Consider the following 19135-nt stretch of genomic DNA (forward strand, 5'->3'; position numbering starts at 1 on the left):
TTGTTTTTTCATCACAACAGAACTCAAAGTTTCTTGAGGGAACACAATCATTTTGCACGAGAATGCAAAAATGCAAAAACATTGGATTATAATTTTTTCCTCCCATTTTGTATTTTTCCATCTCTGTACGATGACTCAAAGAACATAAAAATACAATTTCTACAATATGGGATGAATAAAACACCAATCCCTGATAGCACACGTACATCTCCGAGACGTCTATTTGATGTCTGCATTTATATCTGCAAGACTAATATTTAGGGTGTTTGCTCATCTGCAATACGTCTATAGGACGTTTCCTTTTAGATGTCAAATAGACGTCTATTTATGGGATGATATTAGATTCAAAATGATTAATAGATGCATGCACAATTATCCATGTACTGCATAAATTTTATGCATGTATCTTACTAACCACAAACAAATGTCTTTCAATTTGAGTCTGTGGAATTCAGGATTAAATGATTGTGCAGCGACTTGAACAAATAAAGACATGTTCACGTATAAACATTTTCTGATCTGTATTAATACATCATAAATTGCTCATGCAAAAAGGAATCTGTGCATATGTGGATCAGGTGACACGCGTGCATTTATTGACATCTTGTTCATGTTAATCTTGTTCGGTTCATTTGGATTTTGAGACTTCATTTTCGCAGTTTGCAGTATTTCACGACGCACACAAACACAGCTACCAATGAACAAAGCCCAGTGCAATTCATTAACGTGTACACGATTTGAAAAATTCTCAAATGTGCGTCACTACACTGAAACAAATGCTTTTCAATCAGTGTCTGCAGTTCAGTTAAGAATTACATTAATATGCAGCATTTTGTTCAAATAGAGACTTGTTTTTGAATACAAATGTTAGTTTGTATTAAACTATCATAATTTGTTCATGTAGAGATTAAAATGTGCATTTGTGGATCAGGCGACGAACGTGCATTCATTCACATCTCTTCTGAGTCGATTCTATTTGATTCATTTAATTTTGAGACTTTTGTTCCGCCCGTTTAGTCTTGCCCAATCCACACACACGCAGCTCGCGATCCACACGCAGCTGAGCCGAAGAACATCAGCGACCACTAGATGGCACTAGCCCCAGTCACATGTGTGCATTCCATTCTGTACGCTTTTATGAATGTTACATTGTGTTTTCTTTGTTTCCTTTTGGTTTGGCTATTAAAATAATAATTATATAAAACTGGTTTTGTGGTCCAGGGTCACATATTTTATTTACTTATTACTAAACTGTTTTCTGAGTCAGTGTTGGCTGCAAAGATGAAGTTGACGATGCTGATTTGCCATCTCCGCAGTACGAGAGAAACGCACCTTTCATACACTTACAGTAGCCCATATAATAAGAGAGTGTTTGTTTTGGATTTGAATCAGTTCTTTTAAAGTAGACATTTCTACAAGGCTATATTTCTCTTGTCTTTGAGGTAAGATAGCTTGAGTTTCTCTTCATTTTTGTTCCACGCTCCAGTTCGACTGAGACAGCAGAAAACGCAGCCTGTTTTCTTTATTTTACAAAAGCACAAATTTGTTGATATTGTAAGTGCACACAAATAAAAGCAGACTATACAGTTTGAATGGTTTGTATGACCAAAAATGTTGGCGTATTTTATTTCTGATGTTCGATTGCGCACAGTCATATAGATACACTAGAGTCTAGATACACTGGTTAACTAAAATAGTTCATAGTACAATCCATGCTGATAAGCCTGAGCTCGGGCCAAGCATCATGTTAAAAGGATGATTTTTTCGATTTTTGACAAATGAGGGAGTAAGAAAGAGGAGTGTAGGGCCAAACAATAAAAAACAACACATCTCCAGAATAAAGTCATTATAATAATTTAATTTAATATAATGATATAAACTCATTAAATATCCAGAAAAATGTTGAAATAAAATGCTGAGAATAAAAATTCAATTTCGAGAATAAAGCCGTTGTATTTCGAGAAAAACTGGTTACTTTAGGATCATTGATGGTTGTGTACGCCTCCATCCATAGAAAGGACTGTAACTGTACAGCCGTTAATGCCGTATGGTTTTAGTTTATGACAGCAGCTATTTGTACTAAGTGAAAATAGCAATAGATGCTGTTTACACTATTATAAGTGCAAATATCCATAGATGCTTTACACTAAGTGAAAATATGATATATTCTATTTACACTAAGTAACAAAAGCAGCATTTTTAGAGATTTGTTGTTTATACTTAGTGAAAATAACCATTCTATACATACTGTAAAAGTAGCAGATCTTTGCAATAAGTTTAATTAGACGCTATTTATAGGCTACTTATAAACAGATGACAAATCAGCATTGTCAACTTCATCTTTGCAGCCAACACTGACTCAGAAAACAGTTTAGTAATAAGTAAATAAAATATGTGACCCTGGACCACAAAACCAGTTTTATATAATTATTATTTTAATAGCCAAACCAAAAGGAAACAAAGAAAACACAATGTAACATTCATAAAAGCGTACAGAATGGAATGCACACATGTGACTGGGGCTAGTGCCATCTAGTGGTCGCTGATGTTCTTCGGCTCAGCTGCGTGTGGATCGCGAGCTGCGTGTGTGTGGATTGGGCAAGACTAAACGGGCGGAACAAAAGTCTCAAAATTAAATGAATCAAATAGAATCGACTCAGAAGAGATGTGAATGAATGCACGTTCGTCGCCTGATCCACAAATGCACATTTTAATCTCTACATGAACAAATTATGATAGTTTAATACAAACTAACATTTGTATTCAAAAACAAGTCTCTATTTGAACAAAATGCTGCATATTAATGTAATTCTTAACTGAACTGCAGACACTGATTGAAAAGCATTTGTTTCAGTGTAGTGACGCACATTTGAGAATTTTTCAAATCGTGTACACGTTAATGAATTGCACTGGGCTTTGTTCATTGGTAGCTGTGTTTGTGTGCGTCGTGAAATACTGCAAACTGCGAAAATGAAGTCTCAAAATCCAAATGAACCGAACAAGATTAACATGAACAAGATGTCAATAAATGCACGCGTGTCACCTGATCCACATATGCACAGATTCCTTTTTGCATGAGCAATTTATGATGTATTAATACAGATCAGAACATTTTTATACGTGACCATGTCTTTATTTGTTCAAGTCGCTGCACAATCATTTAATCCTGAATTCCACAGACTCAAATTGAAAGACATTTGTTTGTGGTTAGTAAGATACATGCATAAAATTTATGCAGTACATGGATAATTGTGCGTGCATCTATTAATCATTTTGAGTCTAATATCATCCCATATCTATTATATGTCTTTAAGATGTTTATGATTTAGACTGTATGTAAAACTGACATCTGAGAGACGTCTGTCAGACGTTTGTAGACGCTTGCAGATGCTTTCCAGATCAAGAGATCTTTAACAGACGTACGTGTGCTATCTGGGATAGTTCATCAGTAGTACATCAAACCAATACAAAGTTACACCCAAAGTAACTGAAAATGCACATAAAAAATGCTCTACTTTCCTTTATAAAAGAGAGTAAATGAAACAAGAGTGATACATTTTGTAGAAGAAGTACAGTTGACTCACTGACCAATGATTTCAATCAATGAAAGAAACTTTACTTGAAAGGAAGTAAAGAGATACATATGCCAACACACAACTCTTCCTCAAGGTGTTTTATTCAGTAAGTTGCAGTCATCGGTCTTTTTCCCAAAACAAAAGACGCACAGTAAGACTCTCTCATGTAGAAGTTTGAACAATATTTTAATTTTTTCTTATTCATCATTAAATATGAATCTAATTTTGTTCTTAAACAGGGAATAGAGGAGGGCCTGACATATGTGACTTTTGACCACTTAAATCACTAAACAGCTCTGCAGTTAATTGAGAATATAAGCTTATGAATCATATCTACTCAAACCTTGTACACAATCTATTCTACTTTTATTTTAATCACTCACTAAAGTTATTCCATAAAAGGAAATGTAAATAAAAATGTAACAAAATACAAAAAGCATAATGATTATGATTGAAATAATATTAAGTAAAATCTTACACAAGAATAAAGATTTCGATATTGTTCATTTGGTCTGTCTTTGAGTTTATCTTCATGATTCATCTCACATTTGAAACTATTGGTCTTGAAGATGAACTCTGTTCAATGTAACAACTTCAGACAAGGTTTCATGGTCCTGTCGCAGATTTATATAGAAGCAGATTTTATTGCTCTATGCATTTTTGGGTCATGTTTGATAAGGACACAGTATTATAAATATTATGGTGGCCAAGAGAGCTCAACGCATTGCAAATAGAAAAAAAAACCCCACCTGCAAATTAAGAAAACAACTTCTTCAATTTAAATTTTCGCTGCAAATGCTCACAACACAGCCAAATAAAGAAACACAATGCAAATAGAAAAAACACCTGCAAATTAAGAAAACAACTTTGTCAATTTGACAACACACGCGCTGCAAATGCTCACAACCAAAAAAAGAAACGCGCTGCAAATAAAATTCTTTATTTGTTTGTGTTGTGAGCATTTGCAGCACCTGTGTTAAATTGATGAAGATGTTTTCTTGATTTGCTGGTGCTTTTTCTATTTGCATGTATTTTCTGAAGTTGCAGCACGTTGAGCTCTCTCGGCCACCATATAATATATTTATATAAGATACAATTTCTTTATATACATAATAAAAATACACAGTACACACACATATATTATGTACACAAAAACTTTTATTTTGGATGCGATTAATCGTTTGACAGCATTAATAAAAAGGAATAATAAATAAAGTCAGAAATAAATTTATATGTGTAAGCACCAAACAACACTAACTGAATTCAACTTAATTTAACTTGTCATCACTGAATTTTGGTATTGGTTTTTTACATACAACTTGTTTTTCAATTCAATACATGCTGTTAAGAGATGTAAAACTTGTATATCAAAACTGGTGATCATAGTGTTTGCCTCAGTCAGTGTTTTCTCTCTCTCTCTCTCTTCTCAATTTGAGATGAATAAAACATTAATAATACATCAAAACATAAAAATGACACCCATTTTCAGAATAGTTGACAATGTTGTATAAGTAAATATATAGGCACAGCAGTATAATATCCGATATAATTTCTTCTAACTATATTCATAGCAGCAAAGGAATTAGCCTACTTAATTTGTTACTATTTTGTATGTGCAGAAAATACAGTGATCACAAAGTAATATGTTCATGATCCAGAGTCAATTTAGTCATATTTACCTACATATTAAGTGTCTATAAAAGGATTTGCAAGATAGCCTACTCATTTTTGTACCTTAATAGGACGTGCGCCAATCCTCACAGGCTTAGGAGATGTCTAACTGTATAATGTTTAAAATATATATTTCAATTTTAATCATGTAACTAATATATATATATATTTGTGTGTAAATATACCCTAAACCTCATCTCACTTCAGAAGACTCAAAACGGACCAAGTAGGGTTCGCTGCAGTCCACAAGATCCATGGGGCGTGGTTGGATCCACATCTAAGGGGTGGAGATTGGTAGGTTCAGGGGTGGAGATGGGGTGGGTTTAAGGATCAGGGGGTGGAGATGGGTAGGTTTAGGTATATGTAAGGTGGGAGGAGTTGGATCTGGATCCAACCACGCCCCCTGGATCTTGTGAGTTGCAGCGAGACGCTCCTCAAACGGACTGCGCGATGACGTCATCACCGCGACATGCTAAAAAAAACAATAGAAGCCCAATAGAAACCATCACAGAAATTCCAATGGTTTCCATTATAATATCCAAATACCATTATAAACCAATAGCTTTTTCCAGTAAAACCATTACAAAATTCATTTTTGTAGTGTGTTTTGGCCATTTTTCCAATAGGATTTAACATCCCACCAATAGAATCCATCACATACCAGTAGACACCATTATAGTTTCCATTTAAACCAATACCATTCCCATTATAACCATTAAATCCATTACATTTTCTATTGTGTTTTGGGCAGGGTTTTATTGTTTTTTTCAGCAGGGGAGACGAAGTCCGTTGTAAAAACTTAACAAATAGCCTACTAACTAATTAAATAAATTTTTATAAAATTGTAAAGTAAGGGTCGAATCCAGTTTACCCAAAATTTTAGCAAGTCATATTCAAGCATTACAGAAGTCAGTCACCAGAGGGCTATATTTTGAGATTTAAAACTACTGCTTATCTTTAGCACTGTCTTGTTGCCTTATCTTGTTGTTGTTTCTTAAATTAGTAGTCTACAATAATTCTCATTATACCTAAGATGTTAAAAACAGAGCAATATATGAAGTTGAAATTATTTTTATTTAAAACATAAATTGCTTTATAAAACTGTTTGAAGACGGATGTGTTGTTACAGCAAGACATCAGAACTTTGTCTATTTTCCTGCCATCATATTGCATTATATGGTAGAAAAACAGTATATCTTGCACCTGCATTTGTTAAATGGACCTCAGTGGCAAAATAACAAGATGATCTAAGCACAAGGATGAAGAACAAGGTCTAATTTTTACATTTGTATTATTTATATATCAGACACATGACTCACTTAAATATGCTATAGCCTCTTTTTCGTGATCTGAATCTCACACTTGTTCACTGGGAAAACTTTCATGGTTCTTTGTCCAGACACTCATTGCAACTGTTTAGGAAAGATTTATATAGAAGGAAGCCTTTCTTCCATTGGACATTTTCCTTTTGTATGACTGCGTAGAGAAGCTAATTTACTAAAGCTCTTCCCACATGAAGAGCAGTGATATGGTTTCTCTCCAGTGTGGCTCCTCTCATGTATTTTCAGAGATGCTAACCAGCTGAATCTCCTGTCACAGTGTGAACACTTGTAAGGTTTTTCTCCAGTGTGAGTTCTCTGGTGCAGTTTCAATTCAGCGTTTGTAATAAAGGTCTTCCCACATTCAAAGCACATGTAATCTTTCACACCGCTGTGTCTTTTCTGGTGTGATTTGAAAGCACTCACCTGAGTAAAACCCCTTTCACACAGTGAACACTTGTAAGGTTTCTCCTTTAAATGAACTTTCCGGTGGGCCTTCAGGCACACTGCCTTAACAAATGTTTTACCGCACTGATCGCAGTTATATGGCCTCTCTCCAGAATGAGAATGTACATGTAATTTAAGAGTGCTGACATGTGTGAAACTCTTCCCGCACTGATCACATGTATATGGCTTCTCTCCGGTGTGGGTCCTCTCATGTATTTTCCGATGTCCTGTTTGACTGAATCTCTTGTCACAGTGTGAACACTTGTAAGGTTTTTCTCCAGTGTGAGTTTTCTGGTGCTGTTTCAGTTCAGCATCTCTAATGAAGGATTTTCCACAATCAAAGCACATATGATTCTTCACACCGCTGTGCCTTATCTGGTGCGTATTTAAAGCGCCCATCTGACTAAAACTCTTTCCACACAGAGAACAAACATAAGGCTTCTCCTTTGTATGAACTTTCAAGTGGGTCCTCAGGGATCCTACCCTAATAAATGTTTTACCGCACTGATCGCAGATATATGGCCTCTCTCCAGAATGAGAATGCACATGTAATTTAAGAGTGCTGACATGTGTGAAGCTCTGCCCGCATTGATCACACGTGTATGGCTTCTCTCCAGTGTGGATTTTCATATGATGCTTAAGCGATCCTTTTAGTGCAAAACTCGTCCCACATTGATCGCATGTGAAAGGCCTCTCTCTACTATGAACTCTCATGTGAATTTTCAGACTTTGTTTGTATGAGAAATGCTTCCCACACTGAGAACAGGTAAAAGATTGTTTGGCTTTTCTTTTCGGTGAGTGGCTCAAAGACTTTATTACGGATTTGGCATCATGTTTCTCCTCCGCTTCAGTAAATTCTTCACTCTCCTTGTTTTCTCCATTCAGGTCTAAAATGTAAGTAAAAGAGGTTTGATTTTCAGTTAAGTATAAAATGAGAAAATCCAAAAAGACAAATTGAAAAAAATCTTCCAATTATTACTTTTAAAACATTTCAGGCACAAATTGCAGGTTTTGTAGTAGCTAATACCTAAATATGTTTCAGCAACAACATGTAATAAGTCAGCATTGAAAACTATGTAATACCTTAGTAATATGTTTGCAAAAGTTGTGAAAAAAGTCCAGTCCAACCTCCTGATGTTGACAATCAATATGAATGCTTCTCAAACCTTATTTCACTGACCATTTGTTAACAACTAAAGAAAATAAGGCATCTTCATACAAAGAAGGCATACGTATTGTCATGGAAAGCGTCCTATATTTGCTCCTTTAACTTAAATTTCACAGCTCTTACGATTTTTCTAACTACTAAATCTGTTTTAAGGTTTATAGCCTTAATGTTCTTCAGCATCATTGGTGAAGAATCAAGAATAAACACCAACCTCTTTGTTCTTCTTCTTGTTTTATTCTGCAGGGTTCATACATGTTCTCTCTGCTCTTTCTTAAACTCTATATTCTTCACTTCCAGGCCGATGTGAATACTCCAGCATTTATTGATGAATTGTTGTAGGAGAAGAGGAGTTATTCTTGTGTGGTAGGAAGAGCAGATCTGGTCAAATGAAACATAAATAAATCGGTTGTTAAATTGATTCCCACATTCACAAACACTCAGGTTTAGCATATGTACACTGTTGCCTGCTAAACGTCCATTTCCGTCGGTAAACGCCTAAAAAGGTGCACAAATACTGCTGTGTAGTGATGTTACGTTCAACACAAAGCTCCGAAGCTGCATAATAAAGCGCTGTGTATCGGAGCTTGATTCGCTTTGCCTGAAGCACGTGCTCTATTACGTCGAAGCATCTTTCGCCTGAAAACCACGTGACTGCTTCAGTATGAATCATAGAAACGAACCCCAGCGTCGTTTGCATGACATTATATTACATAATAATCCGTTACAGCCCCCCCCCCCCTTGTATCTTATAGCCTATATAAAGCGCAAATTAAATTGTGAAATAACAGTCTAAGGACTGAGGAGTTAAAATAGACAGATCACAGTTTTATTGATTTGTTCCAGTGATTTTACTTATTTTAATGCCAGCACACCACACAAATTAATGACTTCGAAATGACCATTATGTATGTACAATAAAACAAAATAAAGAGTCAAATGTGGGTGTGCAGGTGAAAGCTTCAGGTTTAGGCTACAGCTTCAAGATATAGGCCTATACCACAATGACTGTCTTTGTTGTTCATTGGTGTTTAGTTGCTCATGTCAGCTATAATGTGTACAAGGGTACTTCCTGTAAGTAAGGAATATTAGAGCTTTACTGTGAACTGTAAACGACTGGCCATCTCAAAAACATTTTGACATGGAATAGCAAAACTTCTGAGGGAGAGTTGGAAATTCCCAAATTTCCCGTGGGAATCCAAACCTTTTGCAAGCAAAGGCCATTTAGTTTTTTTTTTAGATTTGTAGAAAAACACAATAAAATTGGACAAATGTTTCACGTTTATTCAATGATTAGTTTGTGAAAAATATATTTAACAAAAAAAAAAGTAAACAAGAAACAGATAGACTTTATTGACTTACATTTTAGTTAAAGCAACAAAAAAGACAAATATACAGTTGAAAAGCGTCAAGATAGTACAATCTTATATTTGCACACATGCCAACACACGTCATTTGAAAGCACTTATATATGCAAAACTCTGTATGTCGATTCCGTCCAGTGCAGGTTACATAGTTTCACCAGTAGGTGGCAGAAAGAGACTGACTTTAACAGAGAGTTCATTAAAAACGTTGATTCATAGAATGAAGCAAGGTTGTAAACAAGAAAATTAATTATTGATTTGCATTTGTATTTGAAACATAAAACTTCGAATGCTTCACTACTTTTACATATCTAAATGGAATACATTAGCTAACAACACAAATCATGTTAACACTTATTAAAACACTCTGGGTCTTTTTGAGCATGAAAGACCAATGGTCAAGGTCAGGATTTTTATTAAATAATGCATATTTTTCACCAAACCCTATCATATACCCCCATAACACTTGGAATATACAGCACGTGTCACATTGGATCAGTCTGTGATACTTAAAAAAAAAATAATAATAATAATAAATAAAATCTTAAAAAGAAATATTATTATTTAGTCTATATTTATAATGGAAACACAATAAGTAAAAACAAAAGAATGACAAAGTTAACACTCCAGTTGAGTGTTAATTAAGAGAACATCATTGGGATGTGTTTTTGTTCTGTTTTTCCGTTTTGTGTTGTTCATGCATAAAAGAATAATCACTATAGCAAAATAAATGCTGTCAAAAGAACTATATTTTGTTGATATCAAAAGTAGTAATTGTGTAATTTGTCTTAGTCTGTTGACAACAATGACAGACATGCCACCCCAATAATTAGAAATGGCCAAACTACCCCCAATATTTGAAAATTCTTGCATTGATCTGCTGGCCTCCATGACGCACCGCTCTGTTTTTAGGATGGCAAAAAGGTTTAAGAGTGATATTTTTTAAGCTGGTCTGCCTCAGTGGTCTAATAGCGCTCGTCAATGTCAAAAAATAAACAAGAGGGTCAATCAAATCAAGTAGGTGGGGTTTACGGTTCATAGAAGCAGAGTGTGAATTCACCTGAATCATCAGTTTTAGTGATGGTAAGTCCAGCTCATTTTTACTTACTCAGATCTTTGAATCTATTTAAAAGCTCTCTATTCAAGTGAAGTGAAGTGACATACTGCCAAGTATGGTGACCCATACTCGGAATTCGTGCTCTGCATTTAACCCATCCAACGTGCACACACACAGCAGTGAACACACACACACCGTGAACATACACCCGAAGCAGTGGGCAGCATTTATGCTGCGGCGCCCGGGGAGCAGTTGGGGGTTCGGTGCCTTGCTCAAGGGCACCTCAGTCGTGGTATTGAGGGTGGAGAGAGCGCTGGACATTCACTCCCCCCACCTACAATCCCTGCCGGCCGGAGACTCGAACCCACAACCTTTGGATTACGAGTCCAACTCTCTAACCATTAGGCCACGACTTCCCAAGTGTCTGTGGTAGAAAAAGATTACAGTCAGTATCTGCTGAAAGACTATAAAACTGCTCAATAATAGTATTAATTCTCACATTCTGAGACTAATAATACATTAATAATATATAAAAACAAATAAATGACACCTATATTTACAGTATTTGTTTACTACGTTGGTTCTTTGTGGGAGACCTTTCATTAACCGCTATATAACCACCTTAATAATAATAATGTGTCCATGAATTTGAATGTAGTTTAGAGTTTCTAATAATTAGTTCATTTAATGAAGGAATTATAAATGTGTCACTGTTTTGCAGGAGTTGACAATACTGACAACCTTCTTTGAGAATATAAAGCACTAGAAACCAACATTTTAATGTTTACAGTGTTGAACTTCCTTCATCCATTTATTCACAAATGTAGGCCTACCTCAGATGATATAAAAGCCCCTCACAGACTCATTATGAGGTATTTAGCAATAACTCTTCAAGTGTATATCGTAATTTGTACAACATAACTAAAATAACGCGTTTTTCATGGTTGTGTAAATATATGAAGAACTGACGTACTGTAACCTCGTAAGAATCACTAAGCCTGCGTCCCAATGTGCATAATATCCAGCCTAAATTCTATGTGATATTAGTCATTTTTGATATTATTTTTTGTGACATAACACAACCTCATAAATCGTATTATTATTTTTTCATTGTTTTAATTCAATAAATTTCAGTTTATTTTGAATGCTAAACAAGCGCTAGTGCAAGCTTATTGCAATCACCAGAGGGAGATATAGACCACATTTAAATTGTAGTGCAAGTGCTCTCAGCTCTGGCCTTCTAGGTCCATTTTCATGCAAAGTTATCTCCAACCTTAATTAAACATACAAAAACAAGCGAATCAAGTTCTTTAGGATTACTAGAAAGCAGGTGAGTTTGGGAAAATGGACCTCGATGGCCAGAGTTAAGAATCCCTAGTGCATGTTTATATGCGTAAATAAATAAATACAAACAGCCAATGTGAAATTAAATGGCATAAAACTGCAAAATATTGTTATTAGTATCTAGAGGACTGAATGGTTGCATGTTCACAGCACTGCACTAAAATAACATTTCTAGGAAACACTTTGAATATATATATATATATATATATATATATATATATATATATATATATATATATATATATATATATATATATATATAAAATTGTAATAACAAAATTTCTAGTTTATTGCTTTTTATTTTCATTTGGAGCCGGAACTGGTTCTTGTTTCACTTTTTTTAATGTGCAAAGCACTATGCACTGTGACACACTACCTGCTCTGTTCAAAATCAGATGCACTGTGGTCATTGGTCACGTGTGGTACCAGTGGTTCATGCTGTGGAAATGCTGTATGTGGGTGAGGAGCTGCATCTGAACTCTCAGCCTGTGATGGTAATCTGAAGTAGTTCTTACTCATAGGAACTTTGCCTTGACTTCCATAGTAAGAAGAAAATGTCAACTGAGACGCCAAGATAACAAACAGATCTTGAGTTCCCATGATGTGCTGGGCATGTGTGCAGTCTTGTTTTGTAAAACACAGTTTAATTGACAGTGGCAGGAAGACTTTGAACATTAACCTCAACGGAGCTACTGTTATGTTCAACATTAATAGATTTCTGTCACTTACATGTACAGGAAACAGTGGCCAACCAGAACCCAAAGTGTCAGAAAATCTCTAGATAGCGTGAATGAGTGGGTATAGACATGAAATGACACAAGCTATTAAGTGTACAGCTTTCATGAAACTTTCACTGATATATAATCTACATGTTTTGTCTGAATGTCTACCATACCATGCAAAAAAAAAAAAAAAAAATTCTGCAAATGGGCTCTGTGATTTATGATATTCATATAATAAAGTATTCAGTTGATCAGTTATGGAGTTGCAAAATCTGAAGGGATAGTTTTTTGTTGTTTTTTTTTCTTGCTGAGAGGTAATTGACAGGAAGGAGATTTAGAAGTACAAACCACAAAGCTGAACGAGTAATGTTTCCTTACAGCACAAAGAGGTCACAGTCTTCATCCTGTTTGTGATTTTGAAAGAGATATTTTTTTGATGTACAGATAGCTTCTGTGAAGACATTTCATAGACTAATGTTGACTAAACTGAGGAGTGGAGCAATTTTTACAAAACATGTGTACTCCTCAAGAACTAGCACAAGAAGTGGTCTTTTGGCTTCATTGTTTTGGTTCTGATTTTTTTAGTTGTTTAAGGAATGGATGATGCAACTAATACTACTAAATTCACCCACATTGTAACTTTAATCAAATAGTGAGCCTTGATGTATCTTATGGTAAAAATATCAACTGAAAACTATAACTTATCAGTTTTAATAATGGCTACTGGATTTTGTATATACTTTTATATAGCCTACAAAAAAAATTGCAACAGTTTCTTAATTTTTCACTTTGCTGCCTAATAAAAGTAATTTCATCTTTTGTATCCGTGTAATATTTAGAGTTTATATTAAACAAACATCACCATAGGGGGGCACAGACAGCATTTAAAGCATCTTATAAAAAATATACCAATTATTTCAACACAGTTCTGCTGTATTGAACAATACATAAACAGGATGACCTGATTCATTCCAGTAACGACTGCCCTACATAGGTAAGATGTCACAAGTTCTTACCAGTGCAAGGACCAGCACCATGTTCCATTCTGCAGTCATCTGCACCTTCTGATGCAACCTCATCAGTAACTTCTTTTGACTGCTTTACATCATCTGGTGGTCTGTGGGCGGTATCATCCCTTTTCCTCTTAAATCTGATATTCATTGATAAGTGCAAACAGTCAGTCCAAACAGTTTAGTTGCTTGAATACCATAGAGGTTATCAGGTACCCAAATAAGGTCAAATGCAAATTCCATAGCATGCCTCAAAGGGCATCACAAAAATGATCATGGTCTAGAAAATTATCTTTACCAAATCGAAGTGCCATTACTTGACATAAATTCTCTGCATTTTAATGCATGCAATGTGATACCATTTAGCAACTAAATGAGGCTAAATATTTACCTCTCAAGTTTAGCATCGCCTTTGTTTATTTCACAGCTGAGTAGGAGAAGACAGAAGGGACAAAGTCTGGACTATTGAAGTCCATACCTCTCCTGTACAAAAAAAAATAAGAAAAATTGTATTCTGGTGATTGACAGTATGATAGAGATTAACAGCCAACTTTAGCCTGAGTTTTCTGTAACGTATTAGCCAAGTGCTAACGTTACTAACCAAGCATGAGAGACTAGCCATCAGGCAAACTACTAGCAATGTAACACAATTAAAAGTTAGCTAGTGAACTAGTTCAACACAAATTTTTACATTACTCTGTGTTAGATAAGCGTACATCTCATTATTTACCGATATTTTGTTGCTGTGAGTCAAACCAAATGATGTGTCTGATTTACATTTAGCGTAATGCTAACTCACATGAAGTGTGAACTGCAGAGTCTGGCATTTTTAATTTGGTCCTCTTTCCAATCTGCTCTTCTGAGGGCTTGTAACCAAAGACGTCTGCGGTTGCATTACAAGGAGTGTGAATTGAAGGTATTCGGTAAAACTTAAGACTACAGATTTCCGATTCTGGCATCCCACTGCACAACACAACATTTTCCCGGTCGTCTTTTGCAACCGTCATGTGCAGTTGAAACAGCGTGACATAGGGTGATAATTGACCTATAATGAGCCTCTGATAAATTTCTACAATTATCAAACACATCCAACTACTGCATATTTATAATAACAGTTAAAACCCTGCTGACTGACACAAGTCCAGTATGAACGTCCCCTAATGGTGTGTTATGTTTCCTTCACTGCCTTCACAAAGAGACTATTATACTTCATTGTTTTTATGCTGCAGTTTCACTTTATATAGAGCAGATGTTGTGTGTAGTTGCAGGGGAAAAACCCTGCAACCCTGTTTGTGCAGCCCTATGAAGATAATTTACCGCAGATGTCATCCAGGGTGACCATTGTCCCACCTTGCAGCTGCTTGTTGTTGAGAGGCAAAACAAAACATCAGATGTCAGTTTCTGCTGTTCTGCAATGAATGTCGACACATTGCTCTGAGCTGCCATTTGGACTCATTTTCAGAGTGTTTAGAAGAAGGATGAGGTTTTGAGTTAATTTGTTGTATTTCAAAAAATCAAGGGGAATTAGATTTTTCATTATTTGACCACCAATTATAAATTCAGACTTTGTGTTGCAGAAAATTAGAAAACAAAATGGTATAAAACCATAAAAGTATATGCAAAGTACATATTTTATATATATATTAGTGCTATCAATCAATTAAAAAATGTAATCGCGTCCAGGACTGTGATTAATCGCAAATTTAAAATACTAGGATTTACCTGTAAATGTGTTGAAATAAAGGAATGCAAGACAAACTAGTTTAAGGAAACAGAACCTTTCACATCTCCGCCAGGTATGAGACATAATCCTTATTATTCTTTTGTTTTTATTCAGTTATCAGCCTTTATACTGGCAATAAAACATTTACCAAGCCACATCGCTTCAATCCCATTATACATTTACCCAACTATTATCAAAAGTATTTCAAAATAAATACAACAAAACATTTTCTTGCGACCTTACGTGAAGTATTATGATAAAATGCATTATGAAGAAGAATTGGAGCTGTTCTGCAGCTGCATTAGAGCTAACATTAGCATCATACTACATGAGACAATTTATGAGATTAATAGTACACTTTTACTCAGAACTCACTTTAAACCACCATCGAGTGTTTGTAATAACTTCCTTTTGCGATTACATGTATGCATACACTTACACTTTTAACGCTTTAAAATGTTTAGATTAATTGCATGCGTTAACGCGTTAACTTTGACAGCCCTAAAATAAATGCTTCATGCACTGTGACATTACCTGCTCTGCTCTAAATGAGATGCGCTGTGGTCTTTGGTCAGATGTGGTACAGATGTCTATTATTGGAGATATGAGATGCAGAAGGTGTGCAGAACATGCTGTGGAAACACTGTTTGTAGGGCAAAAGGCTGCAGATGAACCCAAGGCCTGTATAACAGTATTGTAGATTTTTAAAAAAAGTAAATGTGTCATAGCAATACATTAAAACAACATACTTCATCACAGAAATGTCTAAATGAAAACAGAATAAGATGTTCTGATAAACTTTTACCAGAAACCGACTACAGATTCTGTAAAAACAATTGGCTGTCGACTAAAACAGAAACACACTCACATGTTGAGGAAGTTGCAAAGAACTGAGGCAAACATGTGATAGCGGAAAAGCGAGAAGAAAGAAGATTGACAGAAACGCTTACTTGAACTTGTTGCTCAGAGGAAATAAAAGTCTGCATTGAGGATGGCGGCTGACCTTGACCTCGAGTTCTCATGAGTAAGAGCAATGAGTCAACTGTTTGAATACAGTGTTCAAAAAATTATTTTAATGTGCCATTTAAATGATTTTTGTTAAACACAGGAATAGCGCACAAATGTTATTCACACAAATGTACATTTATCATAAATACATCATTCAACAGAAGAAGATTTCTGTACAGGAAATAGTGGCCAGCCAAAAACCAAAGTGTCATAACATCTCTAGATAGTGGGTATAGACATGAAATGGCATTAATATTCAGTATCTAATGTTAATTTTTGTGCACTGACTGACAGCTTTATTGATGTTAATTGGCTCTTGTGCTTGAGAATGAAACCTGAAAAAAATTGTATGCCCCCATCACACCTTCTGTTTGTGCAGATCATTTACTCCAGATTAGATTAGATTAGATTAGATTCAACTTTATTGTCATTGCACATGTAAGGTACAGGGCAACGAAATGCAGTTAGCATCTAACCAGAAGTGCAATAAGCAGAGGTACAGGATATACAGTGCCTACAATATGTTACATATGTACAGAATATACAGATAAGGCAGTAGTACTATGGACATAATTTACAAGTTTTTAAATACTATCAGTATGATATACAGATGGGTGATATGAACATACTATACAGATGGATTGTACAGTAAATGTATGTACACTATGAGCAAAAACTATGAAAATAATTACAAATGGATATGAATAAGCTATACATTAAGATATATAAATACTAGTGCAATGAGCATTGAAAGTGCATAGAAATAAAAATTTCCAGTGCATAGTACTCAGTGTGTGGATGTTTTTTTACCGATTTAATGATGGGGAGGGGTGAAGAGTTTGTGGTGGTGTGTGAGGGGGGTATCATTTGGCAGAGTTTAGTAGGGAAACAGCTGTAGGGAAAAAGCTGTTCCTGAGTCTGCTTGTCCTTGATCGGAGGCTCCTGAAGCGCCTCCCAGAGGGCAGTAAGTTAAACAGTCTATGGTCAGGGTGAGAGGAGTCCTTAAGAATGCCGCGAGCTCGACGTAAACAGTGTTTTCTCTGGACGTCCTCAATGGCAGGAAGTGGTGTCCCTGTGATGCGTTGGGCGGTTTTCACCACCCTCTGCAGTGCCTTGCGGTCAGCAGCTGAGCAGTTCCCATACCAGACTGTGATGCAGTTGGTCAGGATGCTTTCAATCGCACACCGGTAGAAGTTCACCAGGATGGTTGGAGACAGGTGGTTCTTCTTCAGTGTCCTAAGGAAGAAGAGGCGTTGGTGAGCCTTCTTGACTAGGCTGGATGTGGACCCTGGATGTCATCCAGGGTGGTCATCCAGGGAGACCATTACCCTGCCTTGCAGCTGCTTGTTGCTGTGAAAACAAAACATCAGAAGTGTTTCCGCTCTTCTGCAATGAAAGTCAACACATTGCTCTAAGCTGCCATTTGTACTTTAGAAAATCTAATCAAGACTGAACTCATGCATTTTCTGAGTGTTTACAGGAAGGAGGAGGTTTTGAGCGATATATAAATTGTTGTATTTCAAAAGATCAAGGGGAAATTAGATTTTTCATTATTTGACCACTTCACACCAATTATAAATTTGGGCTTTGTGTTGCAGAAAATTAGAAAACAAAATGGTATAAAACCATAAAAGTAAATGCAATGTATTACAGATATAAAAAAAAAAAAAACTGTTACCACTTCTGTTCGTATTTCTAGTTTTGCTTCCAAGCAGACCTGCACAAGCATCTTGTTTTGCTTTTTTTGTTGCACCAAATAAATGCTTCATGCACTGTGACACATTACCTGCTCTGCTCTAAATGAGATGCGCTGTGGTCTTTGGTCAGATGTGGTACGGGTGTCTATTATTGGAGATATGAGATGCAGAAGGTGTGCAGAACATGCTGTGGAAACACTGTTTGTAGGGCGACGGGGCTGCAGATGAACCCAAGGCCTGTATACCTGTATAAAAAGCAAATGTGTCATAGCTATACATTAAAACAACATACTTCATCACAGAAATGTCTAAATTAAAATAGAACAAGATGTCAACTGTGATTGAATATAGAAAACAGTTGTTCTACAATTCCAATGAAACACCATTCAAGTGTGCAGATACCCTTGTGCAAATCATTTGACAGTAAAGGACTCTGAACATTATGGATGGTGTTTTAATGTGTTACATTATTTTAATGTGTCATTTATAGGATTTTTGTTAAACACAGGTATAATGCACAAATATTATTCACACAAATGTGCATTTATCATAAACACTTCTTTCAACAGAAGAAGATTTCTGTACAGGAAATAGTGGCCATCCAACCAGTGTCATAACATCTCTAGATAGTGTGAACTAGTGGGTATAGACATGAAATGGCATTATTCAATATCTAATGGTTTGTGCTCTGACATCTTTATTGATGTTAATTGGCTCGTGTGCTTGAGGCTGAATCCTGAGCTGATGTAAACCATATATTTTTGTCTTTTCAGTCTAAACCACCTGTTAATGACGTAACAGACTCTTTAATTTATAGACTCAGCAGCTTTGCAATTTAGTATGGTAACTCATGAGAGCAGAAAAAAAGGTGCTTTCATTTCATTTAGTTAATCAGAGCTATACTCTGAAGGGATTTTTATTTTTATTTGTTTAGCCTATTTATTTTTGCTTAGAGGAAAATGACAGGGAGGAGTTAAGCTGGGAGAAAAAAACCACAAGTTGAACAAAATAAGTACAATCATGCAAAAAATCT

The 19135-nt window shown here is 35.6% G+C and overlaps 1 protein-coding gene across 1 annotated transcript; it reads right to left on the reverse strand.

Moving 5' to 3' along the window:
• Positions 1 to 4717: 4717 nt before the first annotated feature.
• LOC306867850 (uncharacterized protein) lies at positions 4718 to 8519 on the reverse strand. Its single transcript, XM_079413769.1, has 2 exons — positions 8392 to 8519; positions 4718 to 7899 (listed from the first exon to the last, which is right to left on the reverse strand). The coding sequence occupies exons 1-2, from the start codon at positions 8432 to 8434 to the stop codon at positions 6674 to 6676; spliced, it is 1269 nt and encodes a 422-aa protein (XP_079269895.1). The 5' UTR covers positions 8435 to 8519; the 3' UTR covers positions 4718 to 6673.
• Between the last annotated feature and the right edge of the window lie 10616 nt (positions 8520 to 19135).

The sequence above is a fragment of the Barbus barbus genome, assembly GCF_936440315.1.
Source record: "Barbus barbus genome assembly, chromosome: 49".
Classification (NCBI taxonomy): domain Eukaryota; kingdom Metazoa; phylum Chordata; class Actinopteri; order Cypriniformes; family Cyprinidae; genus Barbus; species Barbus barbus.